General features: G+C 41.5%; 2 protein-coding genes across 5 annotated transcripts in view; both read right to left on the reverse strand.

The window, feature by feature from the left end:
• The window catches only part of ddost (dolichyl-diphosphooligosaccharide--protein glycosyltransferase subunit (non-catalytic)), a 30187-nt gene extending 22572 nt beyond the window's left edge, over positions 1-7615 (reverse strand). The window contains exon 1 of the mRNA XM_060938326.1: positions 7354-7615. Coding sequence (XP_060794309.1) covers positions 7354-7579 — 226 coding nt within the window. The 5' untranslated portion in view covers positions 7580-7615. The remainder of the gene's footprint in view (positions 1-7353) is intronic.
• Positions 7616-15439: 7824 nt separating this feature from the next.
• The window catches only part of zbtb17 (zinc finger and BTB domain containing 17), a 55833-nt gene continuing 45577 nt past the window's right edge, over positions 15440-25695 (reverse strand). For all 4 annotated transcript variants that reach the window (XM_060938329.1, XM_060938328.1, XM_060938330.1 and 1 more), the window contains 3 exons: positions 24006-24278; positions 23797-23886; positions 15440-16639 (listed from right to left, as the gene is read on the reverse strand). In XM_060938329.1, the coding sequence (XP_060794312.1) occupies positions 16269-16639; positions 23797-23886; positions 24006-24278 (734 nt within the window). In that variant the 3' untranslated portion in view covers positions 15440-16268. The remainder of the gene's footprint in view (positions 16640-23796; positions 23887-24005; positions 24279-25695) is intronic.

Genomic DNA, 25695 nt, shown 5'->3' on the forward strand with positions numbered 1-25695 from the left:
GGCTGGCGACGTTGCGAGCTCTTCACAGCAATCTGATGTTTTCCAGCTTTAGCGTGGGACTCCAGGGCCTTCACGCCTAAAGTCCCCAACTGAATTATTTTCCTGCAGACTTTGCAGCGAGCCGCATACCTATCACCTGCTGCGGCTTCTAACCAGTTTCGAAATTCTTCACGTTCAAGCCAAGCTTCATTAAACTGACACTTTCCCATTTTACTCATTATTCTTCGACGTGCTATCCACACTCTTCATCGCACTGCCAACACAACCGCTAACCTTCTCTGACTGCCACAGACTGCATAAACTCGGCGGGAACTTAGAAGGTAGAACTACGGTAGGCGTAGTGGACAAACTGGACCGTTGCATACTTGCCGCGATCATCTGTGATTTAAGTTTTTTAGCAGGCAGACAACAACGCAACCGGCACATTTTTTATTAATGTTTTGCAGGCACTTCTAGGAACGGACTGAGCGGATGTAAGAATTTTAGACTTGGATAAATTAAATTTTAGACCTGGGATGAAAATATGTGGGTTTTTTTTTTTTAGACATTTTAAGGCCTAAAATTTAACTTTCTGAATTTTAGACCCCGCGGGAACCCTGCATTAAAGAATCCTGGAGGATATCAGAATGTTGGCATACCGGCTTCCATCTACCCCAGTTCATTCCTCTTTCCGTGTCTCTATTCAAAAAACGAGCACGTGATTTAAAGGGACTATATCCATAGGATAGGGAGTGAGAAGGTGTGTGCGTGTGACAGTGACAGGGATGGTCACTGTGCGCATGCGCAGTTATGCGCATGCGTCTACTTCTATTGTTCTGGTGTCTCCGATGGGACCGTCTTACGGTGCACGTAGAGGTGTGGCATGTGTATTGCATCATTTTCAGCAAGCGTTGCGTTATGAACCTGATATTTTACTGATCCGTTGCCCATGTGGACGCGATATTAAAAAAAAAAAAAAAAAAAAAAAAAAAACTCGTTGCCGTTGTCGTGTGGATGTAGCCTTAGACACCCACCTCTGTTCAGTGATGGTCGTTCCAGGTTGACAAAAATGAACGATCCTCTCTGGCTAAGATGTCTGCCAGTTTTCTGGAAGTCCTCTCATACTCCCGCACCAGTCGAAGGGATCTCATCCCAAAGTGCGTAGAAACATATCTGTGAAGAAACTCAGTCATCCAGGTACATAGTAATCTGTGATTGGTAGAAGAGAGCAACTGGACTTGCTTGAAGATTCTTGAAAATGTTTCGCCTCTCATCCGAATCTTCAAGCAAGTCCAGCTGCTCTCTTCTACCAATCACAGATTACTATGTACCTGGATGACTGAGTTTCTTCACAGATATGTTTCTACGCACTTTGGGATGAGATCCCTTCGACTGGTGCGGGAGTATGAGAGGACTTCCAGAAAACTGGCAGGCATCTTAGCCAGAGAGGATCGTTCATTTTTGTCAACCTGGAACGACCATCACTGAACAGAGGTGGGGTGTCTATGACATCTTTTATCAGCCACCTACAATGCAGCCATCAGCATTCGGATTCTGATTCTATGATGATCCATGAGAGGATAAATACCTGATGCTCCCTATTAGTCAGACAGAACTGAGGAAGCCTTTCGGATGAGAGGCGAAACGTTTTCAAGAATCTTCAAGCAAGTCCAGTTGCTCTCTTCTACCAATCACAGATTTCTTTTTGTGTGGAGTTCGCATGTTCTCATTGTGCCTGCGTGGGTTTCCTCTCACAGTCCAAAGACAGCCGAATTAGGTCAACTAGCTAGGTCAAGTTAGCTGGGATTGGCTCCAGCTCACACATGACTTCCAATGGACAAGTGGGATAGAAAATGGATCGATGAATGGATAATTTATTTAGTGCCAACTCCATGTTCTCTACACCTGGGTGATGCATCCCCTTGGCAAAGCTTTTACGTTTTCACTTGCTATATTTCCAGCCAAGATTTAATGAAAGAGGATTAACTAGTATATTTTCAGCCCCAAGTGTCGCTTAACAATGTCCCCCCAACTTGGTTGTTTAATTGCATGCAGTATGAAGCCAAACCACAAGTATCCATTTTAGCTTCAATTCAGACTCGGCTACCGATGGGCTTTTATGGGTAAAGTTACATGATTGCACCTACAAAATATATATGGGTCTGTCTCAGAAACTGGGTACTGTGGGGGTACCCCACTAAATATACTCACAGTCAATAAACTATATGGTTTTGAATGGTGATGTTGGTTTTAATTTGAAATAAAATGATGAAAGAAATAATACAGATAAAACTAAATCTTTGATGTGAATACTCTATTCAGAATTTGGCAAAAATTCTGCAAATTTGTGGAAAAATGGCGGCTTGATCTGGGACATGATAAATGGTTGACTACATCGCATTCCCTTAAAAAGGTTGTAGTCCACTGAAAAGTCTACAGTTATCACTAATTGTATTTTAAGTTGTAACTTTATACACCGAAGGATTGGTGCGCTCACAGAATAATCATAACCGTAATAAAACATCATGCAAAATATTTGATCACCGTCGTAACTCCATTTTCCGCATCCCCAAAACCAATACGATCGTGTGTTTTGATCTAAACGGAAAGCCTCAGGGTCAAGGTCACTACCTCAACAAACGTAGTAACTTAATATCACTACGCCATATAAACATTTAGTTATAAACCTGCGATTTTGTTTTTTAAAACGAAAGCTGAAAGTTAGGTATAGAATATGTTTCTTACAGAATATGTTACGATGGTAGCTGGTCTTGTATGAATTTCTGAGCTATAAAATGAGTTGTGGTCTATTTTTTACCGTAGCGTGTTATTTGTGTGCGGGGAAGGACACGCATTAACAATTTGCATGTGTAGAATGGAATTTTCCACTCCAACAGTTAGAAGTTGATCGTGCTTCCATTTGCGGTCTTTCTGTTATGCGAGTGATCTGTTGGGACGTTATCACTGAAAAGGTGAGTTTTGACAGTTTTATTTTGTTTTAGTCTTGCAGTATAAGGCAATAGAATGTTTCTTTTTCATCTTATTTTCATATTTCGTAGTGTTTGCGTATTTTTGGCCAATATTTTGCAACCATGGTCAATTTAGATCGAACTTTTGATAGAATCTACGGCCAGTCATTTTGCCCCGCCCCCGCCTCACGCTCTGTCCGGTGCGGTAGTGATGCCCCGTTGCTCGCGCGTCACAGAAAAGACCCGCGCAACCTTCAGCTGGTACAGTCGCTGTTCTTTTACCACCGCCGTTATTCTCATCTTACCAGTGTGTTCTTGATTTTTCCATTGTGTCCTATTTTGCCAGATCAAATACCCAAAATGTATCATATTATTCATATTTAAGTGAATAATCAATTCAGTCATCATCACTTGGCATTTTTAACCCAATCAATCAGAAAGAGGAAATTTATTCAGTATTTTCACTCATCTGTGAAGGAGGGGCTTTAATTCTTCATGATGTAGTTATTTTATATGCAAATCAATTTTACAAAAGCATTTGAATTGTAATCAAAAAAGCAAGATGTTATCTTTATTCTTATTAAACATGACAAAAGAAACATTTGAGTGTTAGGTAAATATAATAAATAAATAAAAGTTGAAAATTTATTTTTTGACCACAATGTCCCAAATGAGAGACCAGTTTCTGAGACGGACCCTTATAGCCAAGATCCATTTACAGAATCCCAATTTGCATCCCAAATACTACTTCCCAATTAAACATGCTGCAGTGTCCGTGCTCTTTCTTCATGAAAAGATTCACAAGATTTAAATTCTTTACAGGCGGCACGGTGGTGTAGTGGTTAGCACTGTCGCCTCACAGCAAGAAGGTTCTGGGTTCGAGCCCAGCGGCTGGCAAGGGCCTTTCTGTGTGGAGCTTGCATGTTCTCCCCACGTCTGCATGGGTTTCCCCCACAGTCCAAAGACATGCAGTTAGGTTAACGTGGGGCGGCCTTGGGCTGAGGTGCCCTTGAGCAAGGTACTTAACCCCTGACTGCTCCCCGGGTGCTGTAGTGTAGCTGCCCACTGCTCTGTGTGCACGCACGCGTGTTCACTGCTTCAGATGGGTTAAATACAGAGGACGAATTTCACCGTGCTTGAAGTGTGCATGTGACAAAGGTTTCTTTTCTTCTTCTTCTAGTCAGCTGGGATAGACTCTAGCTTGCCGGCAACCCTGTAGAACAGGATAAGCGGCTACAGATGATGGATGGATGGATCAATTCTTTACTTCCCTATACCTGCTCAAGAACCCTTCCAACAGACACACAACTTTTTCTAATGTTGGCATTTGGTTCCTCTTCAGAACATTCGAGCACAAAGACCATTGTTAAATGATAGAGCGAGCATCACAACGAACACTCTTCTTCCTAGCTAAGACGCTCTTAGCATTAAGAGGTTTTTGGGAAACCCACCCGTATGGTTACAGTACATGAATGGTATTTAGCAGACACTCTTATCCAGAGCGGTGTACAACGTACCTTGAGCAGAAATGAGCTTGAGGGTTAGATGCCTTGCTCAAGGGCACTTCAGCCAGCCATTCCTGCTGGGCTAGGGAATTGAACCAGCAACCTTTTGGTCCCAAAGCTGCTTCTCTAACCATTTGGCCATGGCTTTACCAAGAAGTCAGCACTGTTTCTGGTAGCTTCATTTCAAGACACTACATTTTCTCATATATACTACCGTTCAAAAGTTTGGGGTCACCCAGACAATTTTGTGTTTTCCATGAAAAGTCACGGCGGCACGGTGGTGTAGTGGTTAGCGCTGTCGCCTCACAGCAAGAAGGTCCTGGGTTCGAGCCCCGGGGCCGGCGAGGGCCTTTCTGTGTGGAGTTTGCATGTTCTCCCCGTGTCCGCGTGGGTTTCCTCCGGGTGCTCCGGTTTCCCCCACAGTCCAAAGACATGCAGGTTAGGTTAACTGGTGACTCTAAATTGACCGTAGGTGTGAGTGTGAATGGTTGTCTGTGTCTATGTGTCAGCCCTGTGATGACCTGGCGACTTGTCCAGGGTGTACCCCGCCTTTCGCCCGTAGTCAGCTGGGATAGGCTCCAGCTTGCCTGCGACCCTGTAGAAGGATAAAGCGGCTAGAGATAATGAGATGAGATGAAAAGTCACACTTTTATTTACCACCATAAGTTGTAAAATGAATAGAAAATAGAGTCAAGACATTTTTCTGGCCGGGCGGCACGGTGGCGTAGTGGTTAGCGCTGTCGCCTCACAGCAAGAAGGTCCGGGTTCGAGCCCCGTGGCCGGCGAGGGCCTTTCTGTGTGGAGTTTGCATGTTCTCCCCGTGTCCGCGTGGGTTTCCTCCGGGTGCTCCGGTTTCCCCCACAGTCCAAAGACATGCAGGTTAGGTTAACTGGTGACTCTAAATTGACCGTAGGTGTGAATGTGAGTGTGAATGGTTGTCTGTGTCTATGTGTCAGCCCTGTGATGACCTGGCGACTTGTCCAGGGTGTACCCCGCCTTTCGCCCGTAGTCAGCTGGGATAGGCTCCAGCTTGCCTGTGACCCTGTAGAACAGGATAAAGCAGCTAGAGATAATGAGATGAGATTTTTCTGGCCATTTTGAGCATTTAATCGACCCCACAAATCTGATGCTCCAGAAACTCAGGCCCTGTCCACACAGCAACAGATTCAGGTGACTCCGATACAATTGCTTATCGTTTAGGCCTGGCGTCCACACGGCACCGGTGTTTTGGGTGCCCAAAACGCAATCTTTTTGAGAACGGGTTCCAGAGTGGAAAGATCTGGCAACGTTGCCGTTGTGAAGTCGTCTGGATGAGTAGAACGGATTTGTTTACGATGACATCACAATCACATGACTGTGAGTGCTTCACGCCGGGTAGAAGTGTAACGAACTCGATGCGAGTTGTCAACAAATCCTATAACTTGGTTCATGAAACGCGCTTACAAAATATTTTCACTGTGAATATTTATTGTGTAATGGTGCAAAGTGAGAGAGAGAGAGAGAGAGAGAGAGAGAGAGAGAGAGAGAGAGAGAATAGCCCTTAGGGCAGAGTCAATCCTGCCAGCAAAAATAGGGAAAAAAAGGAGCGATCTCACCTCTTCAGATGTTGGTTTTAGTCCTACAATACATTCCTCAAAAAGGGCGGAGAAGAGCAAATTAATCCATCAATGTGTAGCATTCAATTTATTCCGGACCATTAAAGACGCCGCCTTCCGCGTAGAATCATACGTCATCCTCGCCGCCATATTGGATAGGTCAAAGCGGAGAATAAAGATTAGCTGCGTTTAACTGTACCAACAGGTTTGCCGTCCAAACGAGATCACATGGGATTACCTTTCACAGGTGAGACTGGAAAAATACTTTTCATTGTATTTGGTCATTCTAATGTAATTTTACGAACAGATTTTCCTGACTTTGTGGCTAATATGAAGTCTTGCGCATAATAGTTTATGCGCATGCGTCCTTACTTCTTCTATTGTTCTGGTGTCTCCGAAGGGACCGTCTTACAGCGCCCCTAGAGGTGTGGCATGTGTATTGCATCGTTTTCAGCAAGCGTTGCGTTGCCATATGGACCTGATATTTTACTGATCGTTGCCCATTTGGACGCGATATATTTTTAAATAACATCTCGTTGCCGTTGTCGTGTGGATGTAGCCTCAATCTGCTCAAAGGAAGGTCAGTTTTATAGCTTCTCTAAAGAGCTCAACTGTTTTCAGCTGTGCTAACATGATTGTACAAGGGTTTTCTAATCATCCATTAGCCTTCTGAGGCAATGAGCAAACACATTGTACCATTAGAACACTGGAGTGAGAGTTGCTGGAAATGGGCCTCTATACACCTATGGAGATATTGCACCAAAAACCAGACATTTGCAGCTAGAATAGTCATTTACCACATTAGCAATGTATAGAGTGCATTTCTGATTAGTTTAAAGTGATCTTCGTTGAAAAGAACAGTGCTTTTCTTTCAAAAATAAGGACATTTCAAAAAGTGACCCCAAACTTTTGAACGGTAGTGTATATAATATGAAAACTGACCAGGAACAATATTCAAAGGATGCTTTTAGGTGTTCATGTTGTAATTATTTAATATTAGTACCCAAACAAAAAAAGCTTCTATTATCAGAACATTAAGGAAAACCAAAAATGAACAAATACTCCGGGACTGCAGTAGCTGCTAGCTGGGCTGTGCACTGGAGTTGAATGCACCCACTGAGCTGCTCATATTCCTGAAAACAAACCCGGAAGTAGCGTTCGTATGCAGGTTTATGATGTTTATGGACGCGCTAAAAAAAATATGCACACACTCAGGTGATTAGGTTGCATGAATAAACCGATGCAACGCAGATCATTCAGTCTGCTAGCTTTAATGTGTGTCTGAGAAACAGTTCAGCTCCTCACCTGCTAGACTGCGGAAGAAGACTGAATGGCTGTCTCGGATGTTCGGGCTGTCCAGCAAAACCAGAGTCTTTCCGTCTCCAGAAACCTCCTGCAGCAGCAAAGCGGCGGATAAAATGAACACCAAGTTTCTCACAAGTCCCCCTGACTGTGATAAAGCCATGCTGACAGCCCGTCTTGATGTTGCAGTGCAGCCTGTATCCCTCGTTGCTGATCCACCCGCCGCCATTTTCCTCCTTTGGACAACGTCAGCGCTAACAGGGATGTGAACTTTGACCCACGCTCTCAGCCAATCAGGTGGCGCCTCATGGCCCAATACGACTGAGGAACAGGAGTGGAGATGCAGGGGCGGATCTAGAAAAATATTTATGGGGTGGCAAGAGGGGGGCAGGAATTTTTGAGGGGTGGCAACGTATTACAGACGTATATATACTGAATTTATTCACAGTTAGATGACAAATAGTATGTACACACTACAAAAAGGGCACGGGCTGCCATTTAGGCAGCTGGGCCATAGAAGGTTCACGCTGCACGCTGCATGCTGCACACTACACGCTACACGCGTGTAAAGAAAAGTGGACAAACGTAGCATGACTTGCTCTGGGCCATAGAACGGCGTTCACGTTGCACGCTGCACGCTGCACACTTCACGCGTGAAGCGTGAAATGAACATGCACACTTTTTTCTAGGCGTGAAGATGGAAATTCCAGTCAATGCATGCGGTCACCGCCGCGCCAGCCAATCAGAACGGGTCTAGGGAGATAACTATGCTTTCAGGGGAAAACTTCAGAAAAAATATAATTGAATGGTATAATTGAAAAATAGTTCTTCATCGGGATTGTCAAGCAGATTATAGAATGTTCGGTGAAATTCACCACGGGTTTCTCTCAGAAGGAAGTGTTCTCGGCTCCAAATTCTGTTCCTTTTTCTCTTCCTCTGTCTCAGTAAAAGCAGAATGAGGCAATCGTCGTCATCCGAAGAGTCCGTATTGTTGGTTACTCGGTCAAAGTAGAACAGACGCAACACGTGAACATCCAAGCATTAAGTTTAATGGCCCAGGGTCCGGTTCTTCACGTGAACGTGTAGCGTGCAGCATGCAGCGTGAACCTTCTATGGCCCAGCAGCCTTACAAACTCATACAGACAAACTTAATCTCATGCTTTTATTGTTCACAAAGAACACACATTCTCAGATGAGGTATTTCACCCACCTGACCAAGTCATGTGATGCTGCCATTTTGGACGGCACGGCTCGAATCGGTTTGAATGCGAGGAAGGCGACAAACAAAAAACATAAAAGAAAAAGGAGCGAGATGCAGAAAACACCTTCACTATCCAGCGACGTAGGGCATTTACAGGGTGAGCAGAGGGAGAGGTATTTGCAAAAATTGAGGTTAGCAGGCTTAGAGAACGACGTTTACCTGCTTCCACCAGGATTGTTCACTGACGTACGGAAGTACATGAAGCCCTCGTCTTTACCTGACTTCGGCCCACATGATCTGTATACCTATGTCGTTAAAAACCCATCGCCATACACAGGTATTGATCTGAAAGCGTACAAGAGTTTGGATGCCTACAAATATTTTGTGTCAGGCTGGGTAACATGCCTACATCAGCGGGTCGTCCCTGGAGCCGGTGGTCGCCATCTTATTACAGCTAAGGTTTGTTCACATTTTCATTTACTTTCGGTCCTCAGGATAAACAAAATGTTATTAAATGTCATTGAAATAACTTCTTAGTCTGTTGAGACATGGCCCGTTATAAATTTGCTGTTACCAGGCAAAGACCAAGAACTGTATTATTAGGGTCGGTGTAGTTGTAGCAGTGCACTAGCAGCTAGCTGTTAGCACTAGCTAATGTCAACAACAGTAGCTGGTATGTTACTGTAGCAATGTTTACGTTCAGTCATTTGGATGACTGTTAAAACCTTTCAGTCTCAAGTTTCTCCTTTACTGGATTTACTAGTTTACTGAGCTAGCGTGCTCGGGCAAGCTGGGAGCTAGCGCGTGCTAGCTCCCCGGCAGCCGGCACGCGCTAGCTCAGTAAACTAGTAAATCCAGTAAAGGAGAAACTTGAGACTGAAAGGTTTTAACAGTCATCCAAATGACTGAACGTAAACATTGCTACAGTAACATACCAGCTACTGTTGTTGACATTAGCTAGCTTGATGTTCAAAATGGCGGACACCGGGGCGTCACGTGACCCTGTGACGTCAGATGAAATACCTCAATAGAGTAGAGTGGGGGGAAAGCCCCCCTTAAGGAAAATTCAGTTTTTCTCCAAGTTCAAATGAACCATGTGTTTAGTTTTAATCATAGTTTTGACAACAGTGACATGAACAATAATGCCACCTAAAGTTTGCCTAAAGTTAATACTTAATTTTTTTTTTTAACAAAAACAAACATTGTGCCAAGGGGGCCTTTTACCCCCCCCCCCCCCCAGTGGGGTAAAAGGCCCCCTGAGGTGGGGCAATAGGCCCCCTCACTCAAAAAAAGCTGTTTGGATAGCAAAAGTGTTTACTTAAGCCTATAATGTGAAAGAAACAAGAAAATATCCCTGAATTAATGAATAGATGCATTATTTTATTATATTTTGCATTTTAATTTCATTTTTAATTCTAACTATAAGAATCTGATGAGCATCAATTAGCCAAACATGATGTGACTAATCTTAGGCTACTGTTCTAGCTAGCTACATAGCGATCTAGGCTAATCTGAGGTAATATTTTTAATATTAAGTTCAAATTACTTGCTTTACTCAACCAGGTAAGCGAGATGTTATTAAAAACTATGTATCTGCTATTCAGAAATGTATGAAATACAGTAATTATGATAAAAGGAAACGATGCCCCCTGGGGGCCATTTACCCCACCATTAAGGGGGCGTTTTACCCCACAGACAAAAAAGGGTCTTACTTTCAAAATGTGATTCAACTTTTTATACCTAATGTATTTTTTTTAACGTACTGACTTGTCTACTCATACCACATACACAGCTGTGATATCTGACGAAATAGCAGCTATCTAAATACAGTTTTACTGATATCTGAAAATTACATCACTTACCAGGAAATTTGATTTCTCTCCGCTGCGTTGCTGATATGCGATCCACAGTGGATATTTGTATATCCCCGTTGTCAAGCCAGTCCATAGCAACAATAGAAATGTAACTTTGCGCCATCTGGTGGTTATTTTGGGTAAAACAGGCCGGGGGCGTATTACCCCACGGGGGCGTATTACCCCACTCTACCGTTTCTGGACAGTTTTATACTGTATATGCAAAAGAACAGACACTAACAAACAATAACAACACTGCTTCAAGTTCAGCATGATTTAAACCATTTACACCAGTGTCACATTTTATAGTTTTTTTTTCTCACGCTTTGTAAAGGCTCATCAGTGAGCATAACATGAACTTGTCATGCCTACAACAGCTGAATGCGGCGATTTCCATGTTGCTCAGCAAAACGCTTCACAAATTTATCAAGATCTAATGCTTTTGTGCGCTTTGATTCAATGCTGAGTACAGCCAAACTTGATAGTCTCTTTTCTGTCATAGTCGACCGCAAATAAGTCTTTATGACTTTATGTAGGATTCAAAGTAACTTTACAATGTTTTCCTTGACAGACGTTGAATCAATATTAACTTTTGTGGCCGACTTTACACAAAACTAATGTCAGACCTAGCTAACATTACATGTATAGTTAGCTAAATAACGTTCTCCAACCTGATTTTTATCCTCTCAAAATCAGCATCACAACTATGCTAGCACTGTTCATTCATTATAATTTCATTTCTTGATAGATGGTTAATCAGCTTTTACCTCTTTCCTCCCGTGTCTCCTTTCCTCGCGACTCCTGGCTCCCTCGCTTCGCGCCTCTCAATTTTCCAAAACAACCAATCTCTGGCGTTATCTCATGCTGCATTCGCCGCAGTTGGACATTGGAAATTCGCGCACGTAAATGTCAATTTTTCTTTGAATTCGTTGCTGCCAACTGGGGTGGCAGCAGGGATGGCAAGGCTTTCTTTTAGGGTGGCATTTGCCACCCTATGCCACCCCGGTAGATCCGCCCATGTGGAGGTGGACTGTAATTTTATATTTATTTTTCAGAGATAAAAAGCAAGAAATCAAAGCACAAAGATGATAAAGGATCCAGCATCCTGAAAATCAACTTTCTGGTTTCTATCAAATATTAAGATTATCCAACAAAGACCCGGAAGTGCTTCTAAAATATCATACACAGTAAACCATCATCATCATAATAATAATGATGACACCCAACTACTAGTGCATCTCAAAAAATTAGAATATTGTGAAAAAGTTCAATATTTTCCATCAGTTATTTAAGAAAGTGAAAATGTTATATATTCTAGACTCATTACACAAACTAAAATGTTTCAAGCATTTTTCTATTTTCATTTTAATCAGTATGGCATACAGTACAAAAAAAACATCTCAAAAATTAGAATATTTCATTTCGAGTTTGAGTAAAACAGTATGAACACAGTGTATCTCTTGGTCTAGTTCAGTACACACAACCACAATCATGGGGAAGACTGCTGACTTGACTGTTGTCCAGAAGATTACTGATGCCCTCCACAAGGAGGGTAAGCCACAAAAGGTCATTGCTGAAAAGGGTGGCTGGAAAAGGTGCACAAGCAACAGGGATGGCCGCAGTCTTGAGAGGATTGTCAAGAAAAGTTGATTCAAGAACTTGGGAGAGCTTCACAAGGAGTGGACTGAGGCTGGTGTCAGTGTATCAAGACCCATCATGAACAGACATCTTCAAGAAAGGGGATACAACTTTCGCATTCCTAATATCAAGCTACTCCTGAGCCAGAGACAATGTCAGAAGTGTCTTATCTGGGCTAAGGAGAGAAAGAAATGGACTGTTGCTCAGTGGTCCAAAGTCCTCTTTTCAGATGAAAGTACATTTTGCATTTAATTTGGAAATCACGGTTCTAGAGTCTGGAGGAAGAGTGGAGAGGCACAGAATCCAAGATGTTTGAAGCCCAGTGTGAAGTTTCCACAGTCTGTGATGATTTGGGGTGCCATGTCATCTGCTGGTGTTGGTCCACTGTATTTTATCAAGTGCAAAGTCAACACAGCCATCTACCAGGAGATTTTAGAGCACTTCATGCTTCCATCTGCTGATGAGCTTTTTGGAGATGCTGATTTCCTTTTCCAGCAGGACTTAGCACCTACCCACAGTGCCAAAACTACTACCAAATGGTTCACTGACCATGATATTACTGTGTTTGATTGGCCAGCCAACTTGCCTGACCTGAACCCCATAGAGAATCTATGGGGTATTGTCAAGAGGAAGATGAGAAACACCCGACCCAAAAATACAGATACGCTGAAGGCCACTATCAAAGCAACCTGGGCTTCAATAACACCTCAGCAGTGCCACAGACTGATCACCTCCATGCCACACCGCATTGATACAGTAATTCATGGTAAAGGAGCCCCAACCAAGTATTGAGTGTATAAATGAATATACTTTTCAGAAGTTGGACATTTCTGTATTGTAAATCCTTTTTTTGATTGATCTTAGGGAATATTCTAATAATTTGAGATACTGGATTTCTGATTTTCGTGAGCTATAAGCCATAATCATCAAAATTAAAACAAAAAAAGGCTTTAAATATTTCACTTTACATGTAATGAATATAGAATATATGAAAGTTTACCTTTTTGAATTAAATAATGAAAAAAGGAACTTTTTCATGGTATTCTAATTTTTTGAGATGCACTAGTATACATGACTGCAAAATGGCTTACTTTTGTGCCAGAATTTTTTTAAAAATTGTATATAAAAAGACAATTATCAAATCACTGATTAATACAATTTGACATTGTTTGTTTGTAGTAGTACTTAAAAATAAAAAAAAAATCCTACATTAAAAAAAATTCAGCCAGTGCTATTTATTTCATACAAGTCGTTCAGGGGAAATATCTTATTTGGAGAAGCCCTATTATGAAGCTACATTATTATTATTATTATACACTCACCAGCCACTTTATTAGGTACACCCATAGACCTGCTGTTTATCTCATCAGCCAGTCCCTTGACAGCAGCACAATGCATAAACTCATGTACAACCCTAATTCCAAAAAAAAAAAAACACACACACACACACATTGGGACGCTGTGTAAACTGTAAACAAAACCAGAATGCGATAATTTGCAAATCATGGAAACTCTATATTTCATTGAAAATAGTACAAAGACAACATATATCAAATGTTGAAACTGATAATTTTTTTGCAACATAAATATATGCTCATTTTGAATTTGATGTCAGCAACACATTTCAAAAAAGTTGGCACAGGGGCGTGTGTTTACGACTGTGTTGCATCACCTCTACTTTGAACAACACTCTGTAAAGATTTGGGAACTGAGGAGACCAATTGCTGTAGTTTTGAAAGAGAAATGTTGTCCCATTCTTGCCTGATATACAATTTCAGTTGCTCAACAGTTCAGGGTTTCTTTTGTGCTTCATAGTGCATCAAATGTTTTAAATGGGAGACAGGTCTGGACTGCAGGCAGGCCAGTTTAGCACCCGGACTCTCCTACGGTACTATGGAGCCATGCAGTTTTAATATGTGCAGAAAGTGGTTTGGCATTGTCTTACTGAAAGACGGAAGGCCTTCCCTGAAAGATTTTGTCTGGATGGCAGCACACACACACACACACACATACAGTATATAAGCTACCCATATCATGTGCACTAATGCACCCTCATACCATCAGATGCTGGCTTTTGAACTCAAAGCTTCAAGAGCTTCAGTTAATGTTCACTTCAAACATCAGGATGGGAAAAATTGTGATCTCTGTGACTTTTACTGTGGCATGGGTGTTGGTACCAGATATATTTGAATATTTCAGAAACTGCTGATCTCCTGGGGTTTTCACACACAACAGTCTCTAGAGTTTATACAGAATGCTGCGAAAAACAAAAAACATTGAGTGAGCGACAGTTCTGTTGGTGGAAATGCCTTATTGATAAGAGAGGTCAGAGGAAAATGGCCAGAGTGGTTCAAACTGCCAGGAAGGATATAGTAACTCATATAATCATTATTTACAACTGTGGTAAGTAGAAAAGCATCTCAGCACGTAACAGCAGAAGACCACATTGGGTTCCACTCCTGCCAGCCAAGAACAGGAATCTTGGAATCAAGAACAAATTCCTGTTGAAGTGGCCAGTGAGTGTATGACTTATCTACTGATGCAATTTTTCACTATTTTACTCATACAGACCTCCGTTTCTGACTATTTTACAGTTTAAAACAGACTTAAGTTAATTTTTACATTACAGCAACCAAATCAACTCAAATGTTTACATCACCCAGGTGAAAAGATTGCTGTGGGCAACTGAGCTAAGCGTCAATTGGAGTAAAATAACTTCTGGCATTAAAAATAAATAAATAAATAAACCCCAACTGGCCACCCAGAGTAGGAGAAAAGTACAAAACAACTGTCAAAGGGTTAACGTTACTGTTATCAATGGCAAGGTAAAGAATAAATAAGAAGCAAAAGAAACAGACACAAATACACAACCAATGAGCAGAAGAAGGGGCAAGTAAAATCTCATCTCATCTCATTATCTCTAGCCGCTTTATCCTGTTCTACAGGGTCGCAGGCAAGCTGGAGCCTATCCCAGCTGACTACGGGCGAAAGGCGGGGTACACCCTGGACAAGTCGCCAGGTCATCACAGGGCCGACACATAGACACAGACAACCATTCACACTCACATTCACACCTACGGTCAATTTAGAGTCACCAGTTAACCTAACCTGCATGTCTTTGGACTGTGGGGGAAACCGGAGCACCCGGAGGAAACCCACGCGGACACGGGGAGAACATGCAAACTCCACACAGAAAGACCCTCGCCGGCCACGGGGCTCGAACCCGGACCTTCTTGCTGTGAGGCGACAGCGCTAACCACTACACCACCGTGCCGCCCGGCAAGTAAAATAAAAGTCTAAATTTATATCACATCTAGAAAGAACACCACACTTCTTAGTGAATTTTGCTGTGCAAACATTTGTACTCATATCCGTGCATTCATATATTCACATGAAATGTTTGCCTTTTTGTTTATTGAAATTAGACATAAATGGAATTTCATAAGAATTAAACACTTTTAAATGTGCACACTTTGGCAGTTACATTGCCAGTGATTACCGTCATGGTGTCATTATCTGTTTACTCGATACTGCCTAAATAAATTCATGAGCCCTGCATTACTTAGTATGCACCTGCTATTTAACACAGTAGCTGCTAACATCATCATCCAAATCGATACAGTTTCTAATCACTTTATATAGTTCTTTGTGCATTTAATATATTTTTTATATTTCAAATAGTAGATGTGCTAAATGAAAGTACTCCTGAGTAAATAAGACGGTATTCAAAACAGAAATTCAAAGCATGAATGAAAGTGTGTTCAGTTTTGATAATTGATGTTTTTATAAAACATAAAAAAGATCGTGACAGAATACAGGCTACAATGTTATGCGCAGTGTATATAGCGTTTAATACTCAATGTTACTGCAGGCTCGAGAATGTAGATGCTGGCAAAGGAACCACATCAGAGGTGTCGATGATGGACACTTGTGTTGTATGAGAAGTATCAGAGAAATACAGCAAAATAGACAGAAATGTGCACTGAGCTAGAATTAGCAGCCGTGTCCGAAACCAAATTATTTAATTTAAAAATTCTTTACAGCCGAAGCACGATATTATGTACTTGTGCTATGCAACCAATCTGTAAAAAAACAGGCCCAAAACATAGCATTCGACTTGCAAGAGGAACATAGTAACATTTCAAGTAATATCTAATATACGTATTCCTTCGACGATGTCGATGTCTCTGGGATTTTCAAAACTCTTTGCCTTGCTCAGTCTAGCCTCACTGTGTCTGACTTTCACAAATCTGTACACCTTCTCCTGCAGTTTCAGTCTGAGACTCCGCCTCCTCGTCTTCTTCCTCCTCCTCCTCCTCCTCCTCCTCAGGTTCAGGATACGCCTCTTCACCCTGGGTGCCATCATTAGCCTCGTCCTCTCCCTCCCTCCTGAAGAGCAGCTCTTCTCCCTGAATGACCTGCTCGGTGGTCTGCCAAGTGCCGTCCGCCGACTCGTACTGCTGGTAGAAGTCCGAGTCAGCCTGGAACATGACGAGAGCCTGGGCTGTGTGGATGCGCACGTGCTGAGCGAGAGAACTGGCGTCCAGGAACTTCTCACCACAGGAGTCACACGCATATAAGATCTGAGTGTTGGGATCTACAGGCGTGTGGGAAAGAAAAATGCACTTTAAAGGATATGGGACATGAAACATAAAAGCACGCTATATCAGTTTCTTTCCATTAAAAATATGAATTAATTGCATCAACAAATACAAAATCATCTATTAAATTCAGCAAAATCGTTATATTCGTGATGATTATATGGCATTTCTGCTCGACTTCCGATATGCATTTTTTGCAACCGGAAGAGCTGCTGTCACGTGATCATACGTCACAAAAACTTTCGGGCACAGCACAAGCGGGTAGATGAATGGAGAAGTGGATGACAAGAAAATTGTTTTTATAGTCTTTAAAGTACATTGGACATCATGGTGTATTGTGCTGCTTATGGTTGCAATAATTCCAATGGGAAATGCCCTGGAGTAAGTTTTTTTGCATTCCCCAAGGACCCGAAGCTGAGGAAAGTGTGGGCTCACCTGCGCATGCGCAGTAGGCTTCGCGCATGCGCAGTAGGCTTGGTAGGACAAATCCAAGAGGTAGGATAACTTTACAGAACACCCGTTGAAAAAACTTTGCACCTACTGTTTCCCACAAACTGTGTTCGGACCATTTCACTGAGGATTCTTTCAACATTAATACTCAGGTACTGAGCGATATTAATTCATGAAACAGGAAGTATAAGGATGAGAAAAAAAAAAAAACAGTTTAAATCGGGAAGCTGCGCACATTTGCGCCAGGCTGCACAAATGTGCGCAGCTTCCCGATTTAAACTGTTTTTTTCTCATCCTTATACTTCATGTTTCATGAATTAATATCGCTATTTTTTTTTTTTTAAATCGGATCTGCGCAATTCAGCCGTGAAAAAGGCGGCATCCGCCGAAAGGCGCGCTGTTTGCATCCCTGCACGGAGGCCGGGGACAGGGCAGGAATATTTTTGTTGATATGAGTGATCCGGTGCAATTTTGCGACCCCTCTGTTGAAGACCTCTGCGCTAAGCGACTGAAAGCCGAGGTAAGGATTAGTATTATAATTTTGGGTGTATCAATTATTGATTATCATAATTCTGACTCGTTTCGCCATTTTGAATGTTTTCATCTCGGACTCTGGAAGCATTGTATCTCAATCAATCTCGAAAAATATCAGCAAAAAAAAAAAACTAGCTTGCAACGGACTTTAGCTAGATCGATGATGAACTTTCAATGTATGATACAAAAATAATACTTCTTTCAACAGATCATTAGCCTTTGAGCAGAATTGTTTTTAACTTACCAGGAAGTGTTATCCAGCCGACCGCTTTCAGTTTCATGGGGATTGAATGAACTCTCACTCTCAGAATCATCTGACCCGTCAGAGTAAAGACAAGATCCATGTTCATGTGAATTTCCAGCTATCGGTTCGAATTGATAGGGTCTAACTTCACATCTCTGTGAAACATCAGGAATGTCACTGTCGATGGTGTCCATTTCGGTAACCTGTTTACATTAGATTCCCAAGCGCTGGCTCCTTGGAAAGTTTTTGTGACGTCACGGGTCACGTGACCACCTAGCTCATTAACGAATCCTTGTTTTACGCTGATGTATAAAAAAAACTTGAATAATGTGATGATTTTCACATTTTTGACACCCTGCAGTGATTTAGATGGCATTTCTTATGTCCTTTATACATAATTATGCCCAGGTAAAAATCCATGTCCCATATCCTTTAAAGATTACATGAACTGGTCTGACATTGATAAAGGGCTTAAGGAATATGCTGTCATTCTGTACTGTTGGTACGAAGACAAAACACTGCAGGAGGAGGATGACAGAGGATTAAGTAATGACCTATTGCAACTTCTCACCACCAAAGCTCAAATAAAACATTGTCCACATGTTCAGGATTAAAGGTGCAGTTTGCAATGGTTAAAAATGTTTCTACAACTATAATAATAAATCTAATATTTTAAGGATTCTTTGTTTAAAAAAAAAAAACACCAAAAAAAAAAAAAAACCACCAACTCATATTATTCTATCATGAGCAATTGTGCACTCTGATTAGGCCATCCTTAAAAAAAATCCGTTTTCTGTCCACCGGGTGAGCAAAAAAATTTTCAGTCGGGAGGGAGGGATTTTATATATATATATATATATATATATATATATATATATATATATATATATATGTATATATATGAATGGATAAGAAATCGCAATGCTGTGTTTGTTTTTTCTTTCAGTACTTTTTTATTACAAAAGCAGACACATTTAATAAAATGACAGTTTAATCAACTGAAACTTGTACAAAAACTTTAAGTTAGCATTTTAAATGCTGACTGCAACATTTGCAAAACTTTTACAAAGGTACTTAAAATGTCCGACACACTGACTTTTTGTAGTTCTAAATCGAGCGTTAGGCCTAGTTCGGATGAAATTACACTATTAAAATGATCACTGAATGATTTGTTTTTCTGAATCTTTACTATTTTGTTGTTCGCTAGAATACCATTTTGTGATTTCACACTTAAGCAAATGTTTGAAAACTCCGGATCTCCTTCCTTCATGGTGGCTGCCATTTTTTTGTGCCGCACGGCGCATGCGCAGAGCTGATTCAGTTCAGAGTGCGCGCGCACTCGGCGGAGGCAGTAGTGTGTCGGAGGGAACAGAAGCAGAGATAACGCTTATTTTGTCTCCGGTAAACCAGTCTTCTCTCGTTCAATTACGTGCTGGCATCAAAAGACACCGTTGGTTGTAAATGAAACCAAACTGAGTGGTTGGAGTGTATTTTCATACACAAATGGAGAAATGTTCGCTGAGTGTTTAATTGTGTAGCCACCACTGCAGACCGTTGTCGTTGTTAATTCATAGCATGCTCAGCTGCGTGAATGTGTCATGCACCGAAAATAAGAGATTTACAAGCCAGGAACGCCTCATGATGCAATACGCAAGAAAAGAAAGAAGATTTACTGCCATTTTACTTTGTATTTGAGTAAAGTGAATAAATAAATGGTCTGTGGAAAATACATTTAATCCTGGGAACTGCGTGCACAGGAGTTTATTTTGTGTTTCCTCCCCCCCGGCTGGCTACTTATTTGTCATGGCTGGCTAGTATGAGCCTTAGTGGAAAGCCCTGGGAATGCGGAAATGTCAAGTTCGATTTTAGATTTACGAACCCGAAAAAAATGTCGAAAAACCGGCGTTTAAAAAAAAATTTCAACCGCACAAACGGCACTCACCCGGCCGGTGGACCGGAAACAGAACATTTTTTAATAATGGCCTTAGCTACTCTACTACTAGGATATCAGCTCATATACCATGAGTAGAGAAAAACAAAATGGTGGAGCATCTTGCTGAACCAACCAAGGATGAAATAAAAACTCTACTCGAAAACAAAACCCCAAAACATACGAAAGAAAAAGCAACGCATTTGATGGTAAGAACGTATCTTTTTTTTTTCCCCAAGAATTATTATTATGGCATTCTTCACAAATTGCTCCTGTCATTTTACTGGTTTGTTTACATTCTAAGCAGAAATTATTTTGTCAGATGTTTTGTCTAAAGTTTTTATTTATCAAATTTGCAAAAAACAAAATTAAAACCTCTCCGTTTCTCAAAATCTAGTGAATGTGGACAGAATAAAACAGTTATTCCACTCAACGTCATCCTACATGGCTTATAGTCGACTCGGCGCTACGCGCCTCGTCAGGTATCAACCCATGTACGACTCGATTTCGTGGAATAACCGTTAAATATTAGCATCCGGATGAGAATATGATAGCTGCCTAGTTTCTTTGCAATGGTTAAAAATGTTTCTACAACTATAATAATAAATCTAATTTTAAGGACTCTGTAAAAAAAAAAAAACACACAACTCTTATTATTCTATCCACATTCACTGGATATGAGCAATTACGCGCTCTGATTGGCTACTCTACTACCAGCTCATATACCGTGAGTACAGAAAAACAAAATGGCGGAGCATCTTGCTGAACCAACCAAGGATGAAATAAAAACTCTACTCGAAAACAAAACCCCAAAACATACGAAAAACTAGAAAAGCACTCAGAGAGCGCAGACCTCCGCCAAGAATCCTTTAAAAAAAATCCGGGATCCAGAAGTTGATCCGGATCACCGCCAAAATTTAATGGATTGTTACTTGTGCCCAGTCACACCTCTGGAAAAAATTTCAGAGCATTCCGTTCATAACTTTTTCCGTAATGTTGCTAACAGACAAACCAACAAACAAACAAACCAACCAACACTACCGAAAACATAACCTCCTTGGCGGAGGTAAAAAGCAACGCATTTGATGGTAAGAACGCATCCCCCCCCCCAGAATTATTATTATCACATTTTTCACAAATTGCTCCTGTCATCTCGCCGGTTTGTTTACATTCTAAGCGGAAATGATTTTGTCGGACGTTTTGTCTAAAGATTTTACTTATCGAATTTGCAAAAAATAAAAATGCTCCATTTCTCAAAATCCAGTGAATGTGGACAGAATAAAACAGTTATTCCACTCAGCGTCATCCTACATGGCTTATAGCCGACTCAACGCTACGCACCCTGTCAGCTATCAACCCATGTACGACTCGATTTCGTGGAATAACCGTTAAATATTAGCATCCGGATGAGAATATGATAGCTGCCTAGTTTCTTTGCAATGGTTAAAAATGTTTCTACAACTATAATAATAAATCTAAATTTAAGGACTCTTTGTAAAAAAAAAAAAAAAAAAAAAAAAAAAACACAACTCTTATTATTCTATCCACATTCACTGGATATGAGCAATTACGCGCTCTGATTGGCTACTCTACTACCAGCTCATATACCGTGAGGACAGAAAAACAAAATGGCGGAGCGTCTTGCTGAACCAACCAAGGATGAAATAAAAACTCTACTTGAAAACAAAACCCCAAAACATACGGGAAAAAAAGCAATGCATTTGATAGTAATAAAGTTGTTTTTTTTTTCAAGAATTATCATCGCATTTTTCACAAATTGCCCCGGTTTGTTTACATTCTAAGCGGAAATGATTTTGTCGGACGTTTTGTCTAAAGTTTTTAATTTATTGAATTTGCAAAAAATAGAAATAAAAATGCTCAGTTTCTCAAAATCCAGTGAATGTGGACAGAATAAAACAGTTATTCCGCTCGACGTCGTCCTACATGGCTTATAGCCGACTCGGCGCTACGCACCTCGTCAGCCATCAACCCATGTACAACTCGATTTCGTGGAATAATTGTTAAATATTAGCATGCGGATGATAATATGATAGCTGCCTAGTTTCTTTATATCAATCTTCTATAGAAACGTTTTCTGGCCCAGAAACGAGCTTAATGTCAAAGCGATTCACAAGGTTTCACTGGAGGGAATGTGGTCAGTTGGGTAGAAAGGAAGGATTGTCAGTCTTTTCACTGAAGTTGCAAATCACCTTACAGACAACAGAAAGCTCTAAACATTACAAACTGCTGCTTTAAAGGGACAGTTCGGGATTTTTGACAGGAATCTGTATGGCATCCCCATCAATAGTGTCATGCAAACACACTGACTTACCCCTGACAGTATCCTGTGAGTCCAGTTCTTGTCCAGTTTTGGTCCAGACGAAAGTAGTCCGGCAAGTTCGTTGGGGTCACGAAAGTAAAACGTTTTTCGTCTCAAAACAGTATGTGTTCAAAAGAGTGATATATTTGCATCACAAAACCGTTGCCAAATAAAAAGTCAGACCTCGAAATCACTTGGCACTATTTTCTCTCGCTTCTTATCACTGCACGCTGCCGGCTTCATCCAGCTGTGGCTCCAGCTTCAAGGATAAGCTGGAGCCGCATAAGTAGGAGTCCCGGCGGGTGGTTTGTATTCGATTCGTTTATATCCCGACCTTGTCAGCTGTCAGATTTATGTTCATGGACCCGGTAAGCTGGTAAATAATATTTTTTTTTTCTTTACTAAATTCTAACAGAAAACGAGAGCGCCCGAAAGGGAAAACCAAGCCGAGCTGCCTCACGGCTGTAATGCAAATTGCTTTCCTCCTCAGTATACAAGTGCGCTTCCATGTCAGGGAAAAAGAAACTACCACTGCTGCCTATGTAGTGCCCTATTTATACAAATAGGAGTCATTCAGGATTCAGCCATGTTTTTGCTCCGTGTCATGGCTGAATCCTGAATGACTCCTATTTGTATAAATAGGGCACTACATAGGCAGCAGTGGTAGTTTCTTTTTCCCTGACATGGAAGCGCACTTGTATACTGAGGAGGAAAGCAATTTGCATTACAGCCGTGAGGCAGCTCGGCTCGGTTTTCCCTTTCGGGCGCTCTCGTTTTCTGTTAGAATTTAGTAAAGAAAAAAAAAATATTATTTACCAGCTTACCGGGTCCATGAACATAAATCTGACAGCTGACAAGGTCGGGATATAAACGAATCGAATACAAACCACCCGCCGGGACTCCTACTTATGCGGCTCCAGCTTATCCTTGAAGCTGGAGCCACAGCTGGATGAAGCCGGCAGCGCGCAGTGATAAGAAGGGAGAGAAAATAGTGCCAAGCGATTTCGAGGTCTGACTTTTTATTTGGCAACGGTTTTGTGATGCAAATATATCACTCTTTTGAACACATACTGTTTTGAGACGAAAAACGTTTTACTTTCGTGACCCCAACGAACTTGCCGGACTACTTTCGTCTGGACCAAAACTGGACAAGAACTGGACTCACAGGATGCTGTCAGGGGTAAGTCAGTGTGTTTGCACGACACTATTGATGGGGATGTCATACAGATTCATGTCAAAAATCCCGAACTATCCCTTTAAGATGGCCTGCTCTTGAACAATCATGACTAAAATGAATATGCACATCTGCTTTGCAATTTATTGACAAAAATGTATTCCAAGAAGTTAAAAATAATACAGAAATGCATCCTGCAAAAACAGGCAAAACCAACATCAGAATGCCTCGTTTAAAACTTACACGCAAGTTGAACATTTTATCATGACCCTCATGATCTCAAGAAAGTATTATATGACGTCCATTATAACTTATCATACACTATTTGGCTGTTCTCTTGGGATAATGAGAAAAAGTCTGTAAAACATGCTAAATGTCTTGTTGGTATAAACTAATATTTTGTTCTAAGGGCGTACAGACTTTTTGGACTCAATAGTACATTTGCATTGAGTATTTTGCCACATGGGCCTCTGATATATATATGAAAATGGTTCTTCTCACCAGCTTCCTGCACTTTCTCCACTGCCTTTGTGATCTCGGCTTTCAAAGCCTCCGTTTCATCGGCAGATACAGATGTTGCAACAGGCACCACTGCGCCGGGTGAAAACAACAACGTTAGAAATCACTTGCTCCAAATCATCTTTCCTCCTTCTGCTGATAAATATCTCAGACACAACTTTACAGCTTGTGCGCGCGTCGTCGTCTCTTACCAGTCAGCTGTGCGACGGTGTTGGCTGCCAACCCTTCTGTAGCCAAAGTCACAATGTCATCCGTGGTGACTGTAACAATATTGACTTCGTTCTCGTCAAGCTCGGACATAGAGGCAGCTCCAGGAAGCAGCCTGTCCTCCCCGTTGTCCTCGTCCGTCACTACCAGTCTCTTCATGCCCGCTTTGCCCTGGTGAACAGTTTTAACGTGGGAGCGGAGGTTGTCCACACGGTTAAACCCACGTCCACACTTGTCACAAAGATAAGGTTTCTCACCTGTGATTGGAGTTACACAGGTGAATAAGCATTCAGGGGAAAAACAATACATTTTTTCCTTTTTTTTTTAATACACAAACCAAGTGCTTCTAATCTTGCATAACCTTTCTAATCACAAGTCAGAAATCTGATGTCACGTCGTCAAAATTTGGAAAAATTAATTATTCTAAAGCGTAAAGGGGAACTGAAGTCATTTTTAAACTTGCGTTATTTCTTAATTAACGTGTTATTCAATTACGTTTTCGGTTTTAGTAACCTTATATCGTGACTCGTATTGGCATATTATATTACGCTTATCGGCCTTTTCGGTTTTTAGCCATGTTGGATGTAGTTTGTTTGGTCCACGGCAGGCGTCGCTTATCCGCGTGATTTTCACGAGACTTGTGCGAGACTTCAAACGTGAAGTGTCAAGGCCTCTGCATGCTCTTGCGACAAGGCTTTCGCAGATAGCTTTTCGCAGACAGTTGTAATTTATCGTTGAGCGGGGAGTAATAGGCGTGCACGATGTTATTCACCGCCACAACGCAAGGGGGCGCGAAGTCGCGAAATCGCTAGGAGTAGTTGGTGGGTGTGGTTAGTGGAGTGTTTATCCTCCGGTTACTTATAATGACTAGAACTGGAGTCGTATAGATGTCCGTACTTCCTCACTTCCTCGATCAACCGCTCTTCGTGCTGCTCCATCTTCGCTCTTGTTTTTAAAAATGGCGGTCGTGAAAACAAACCAAACCGGGAAAGTAGGGAAGCGGAAGTGCGTGTACAGCGGATGTAGAGTGGACCAATCAGAGCCCTCTTGTCTGCGAGGCTTCTGCGGTGGTCACAATTTTTGGGAGGTGCGTGCAGAGCGTCTGCGAAGGTGGGGGGGGCTACGCAGACGCTATCTGCGACGCCGTCTGCGAGGACTGCGTTGTCAGCATAAATTGGCCTTCAGCGCCGCCATTTTGAAAACTGTTTACACAGCGGCCAGATCGCCATATCATTCCAATTTAGATTAATTTCGAGATTTGCCAGCTTCATCAGTGATGGACCTTATTCCATACGACTTCGAACCATGGGTTAAATGGAAAAAAAACCCCGCTTTCGGACACTAGTCCGTCACGCTGATATTTACGTCATTACTGTCGCACAATTAAAACGTGCCAGATCAGTTTTCAAAATAATAAATACATGCATGTATTTTTGTGATAAATCCATATTATACTGATTATCTTTCAGTTCTTTTAAATCAAGGCTGAATACTTTCTTCTTTGCCTCTGCCTTTTATTAAATCAAATTTGAGACTTTTAATTTGATTTATTTTAGCGCGAGCACAATTTATGATGGGATATATTGCTTTGGTTAGTAACCATCGGTTGTACACTACTTTTCGCGATGCATTGTGGGATACTTTGAGTGCACTATATAGGGTGTAAATAATCCT

Source organism: Neoarius graeffei, chromosome 13, assembly GCF_027579695.1.
Source record: "Neoarius graeffei isolate fNeoGra1 chromosome 13, fNeoGra1.pri, whole genome shotgun sequence".
In the NCBI taxonomy this organism is placed as follows: domain Eukaryota; kingdom Metazoa; phylum Chordata; class Actinopteri; order Siluriformes; family Ariidae; genus Neoarius; species Neoarius graeffei.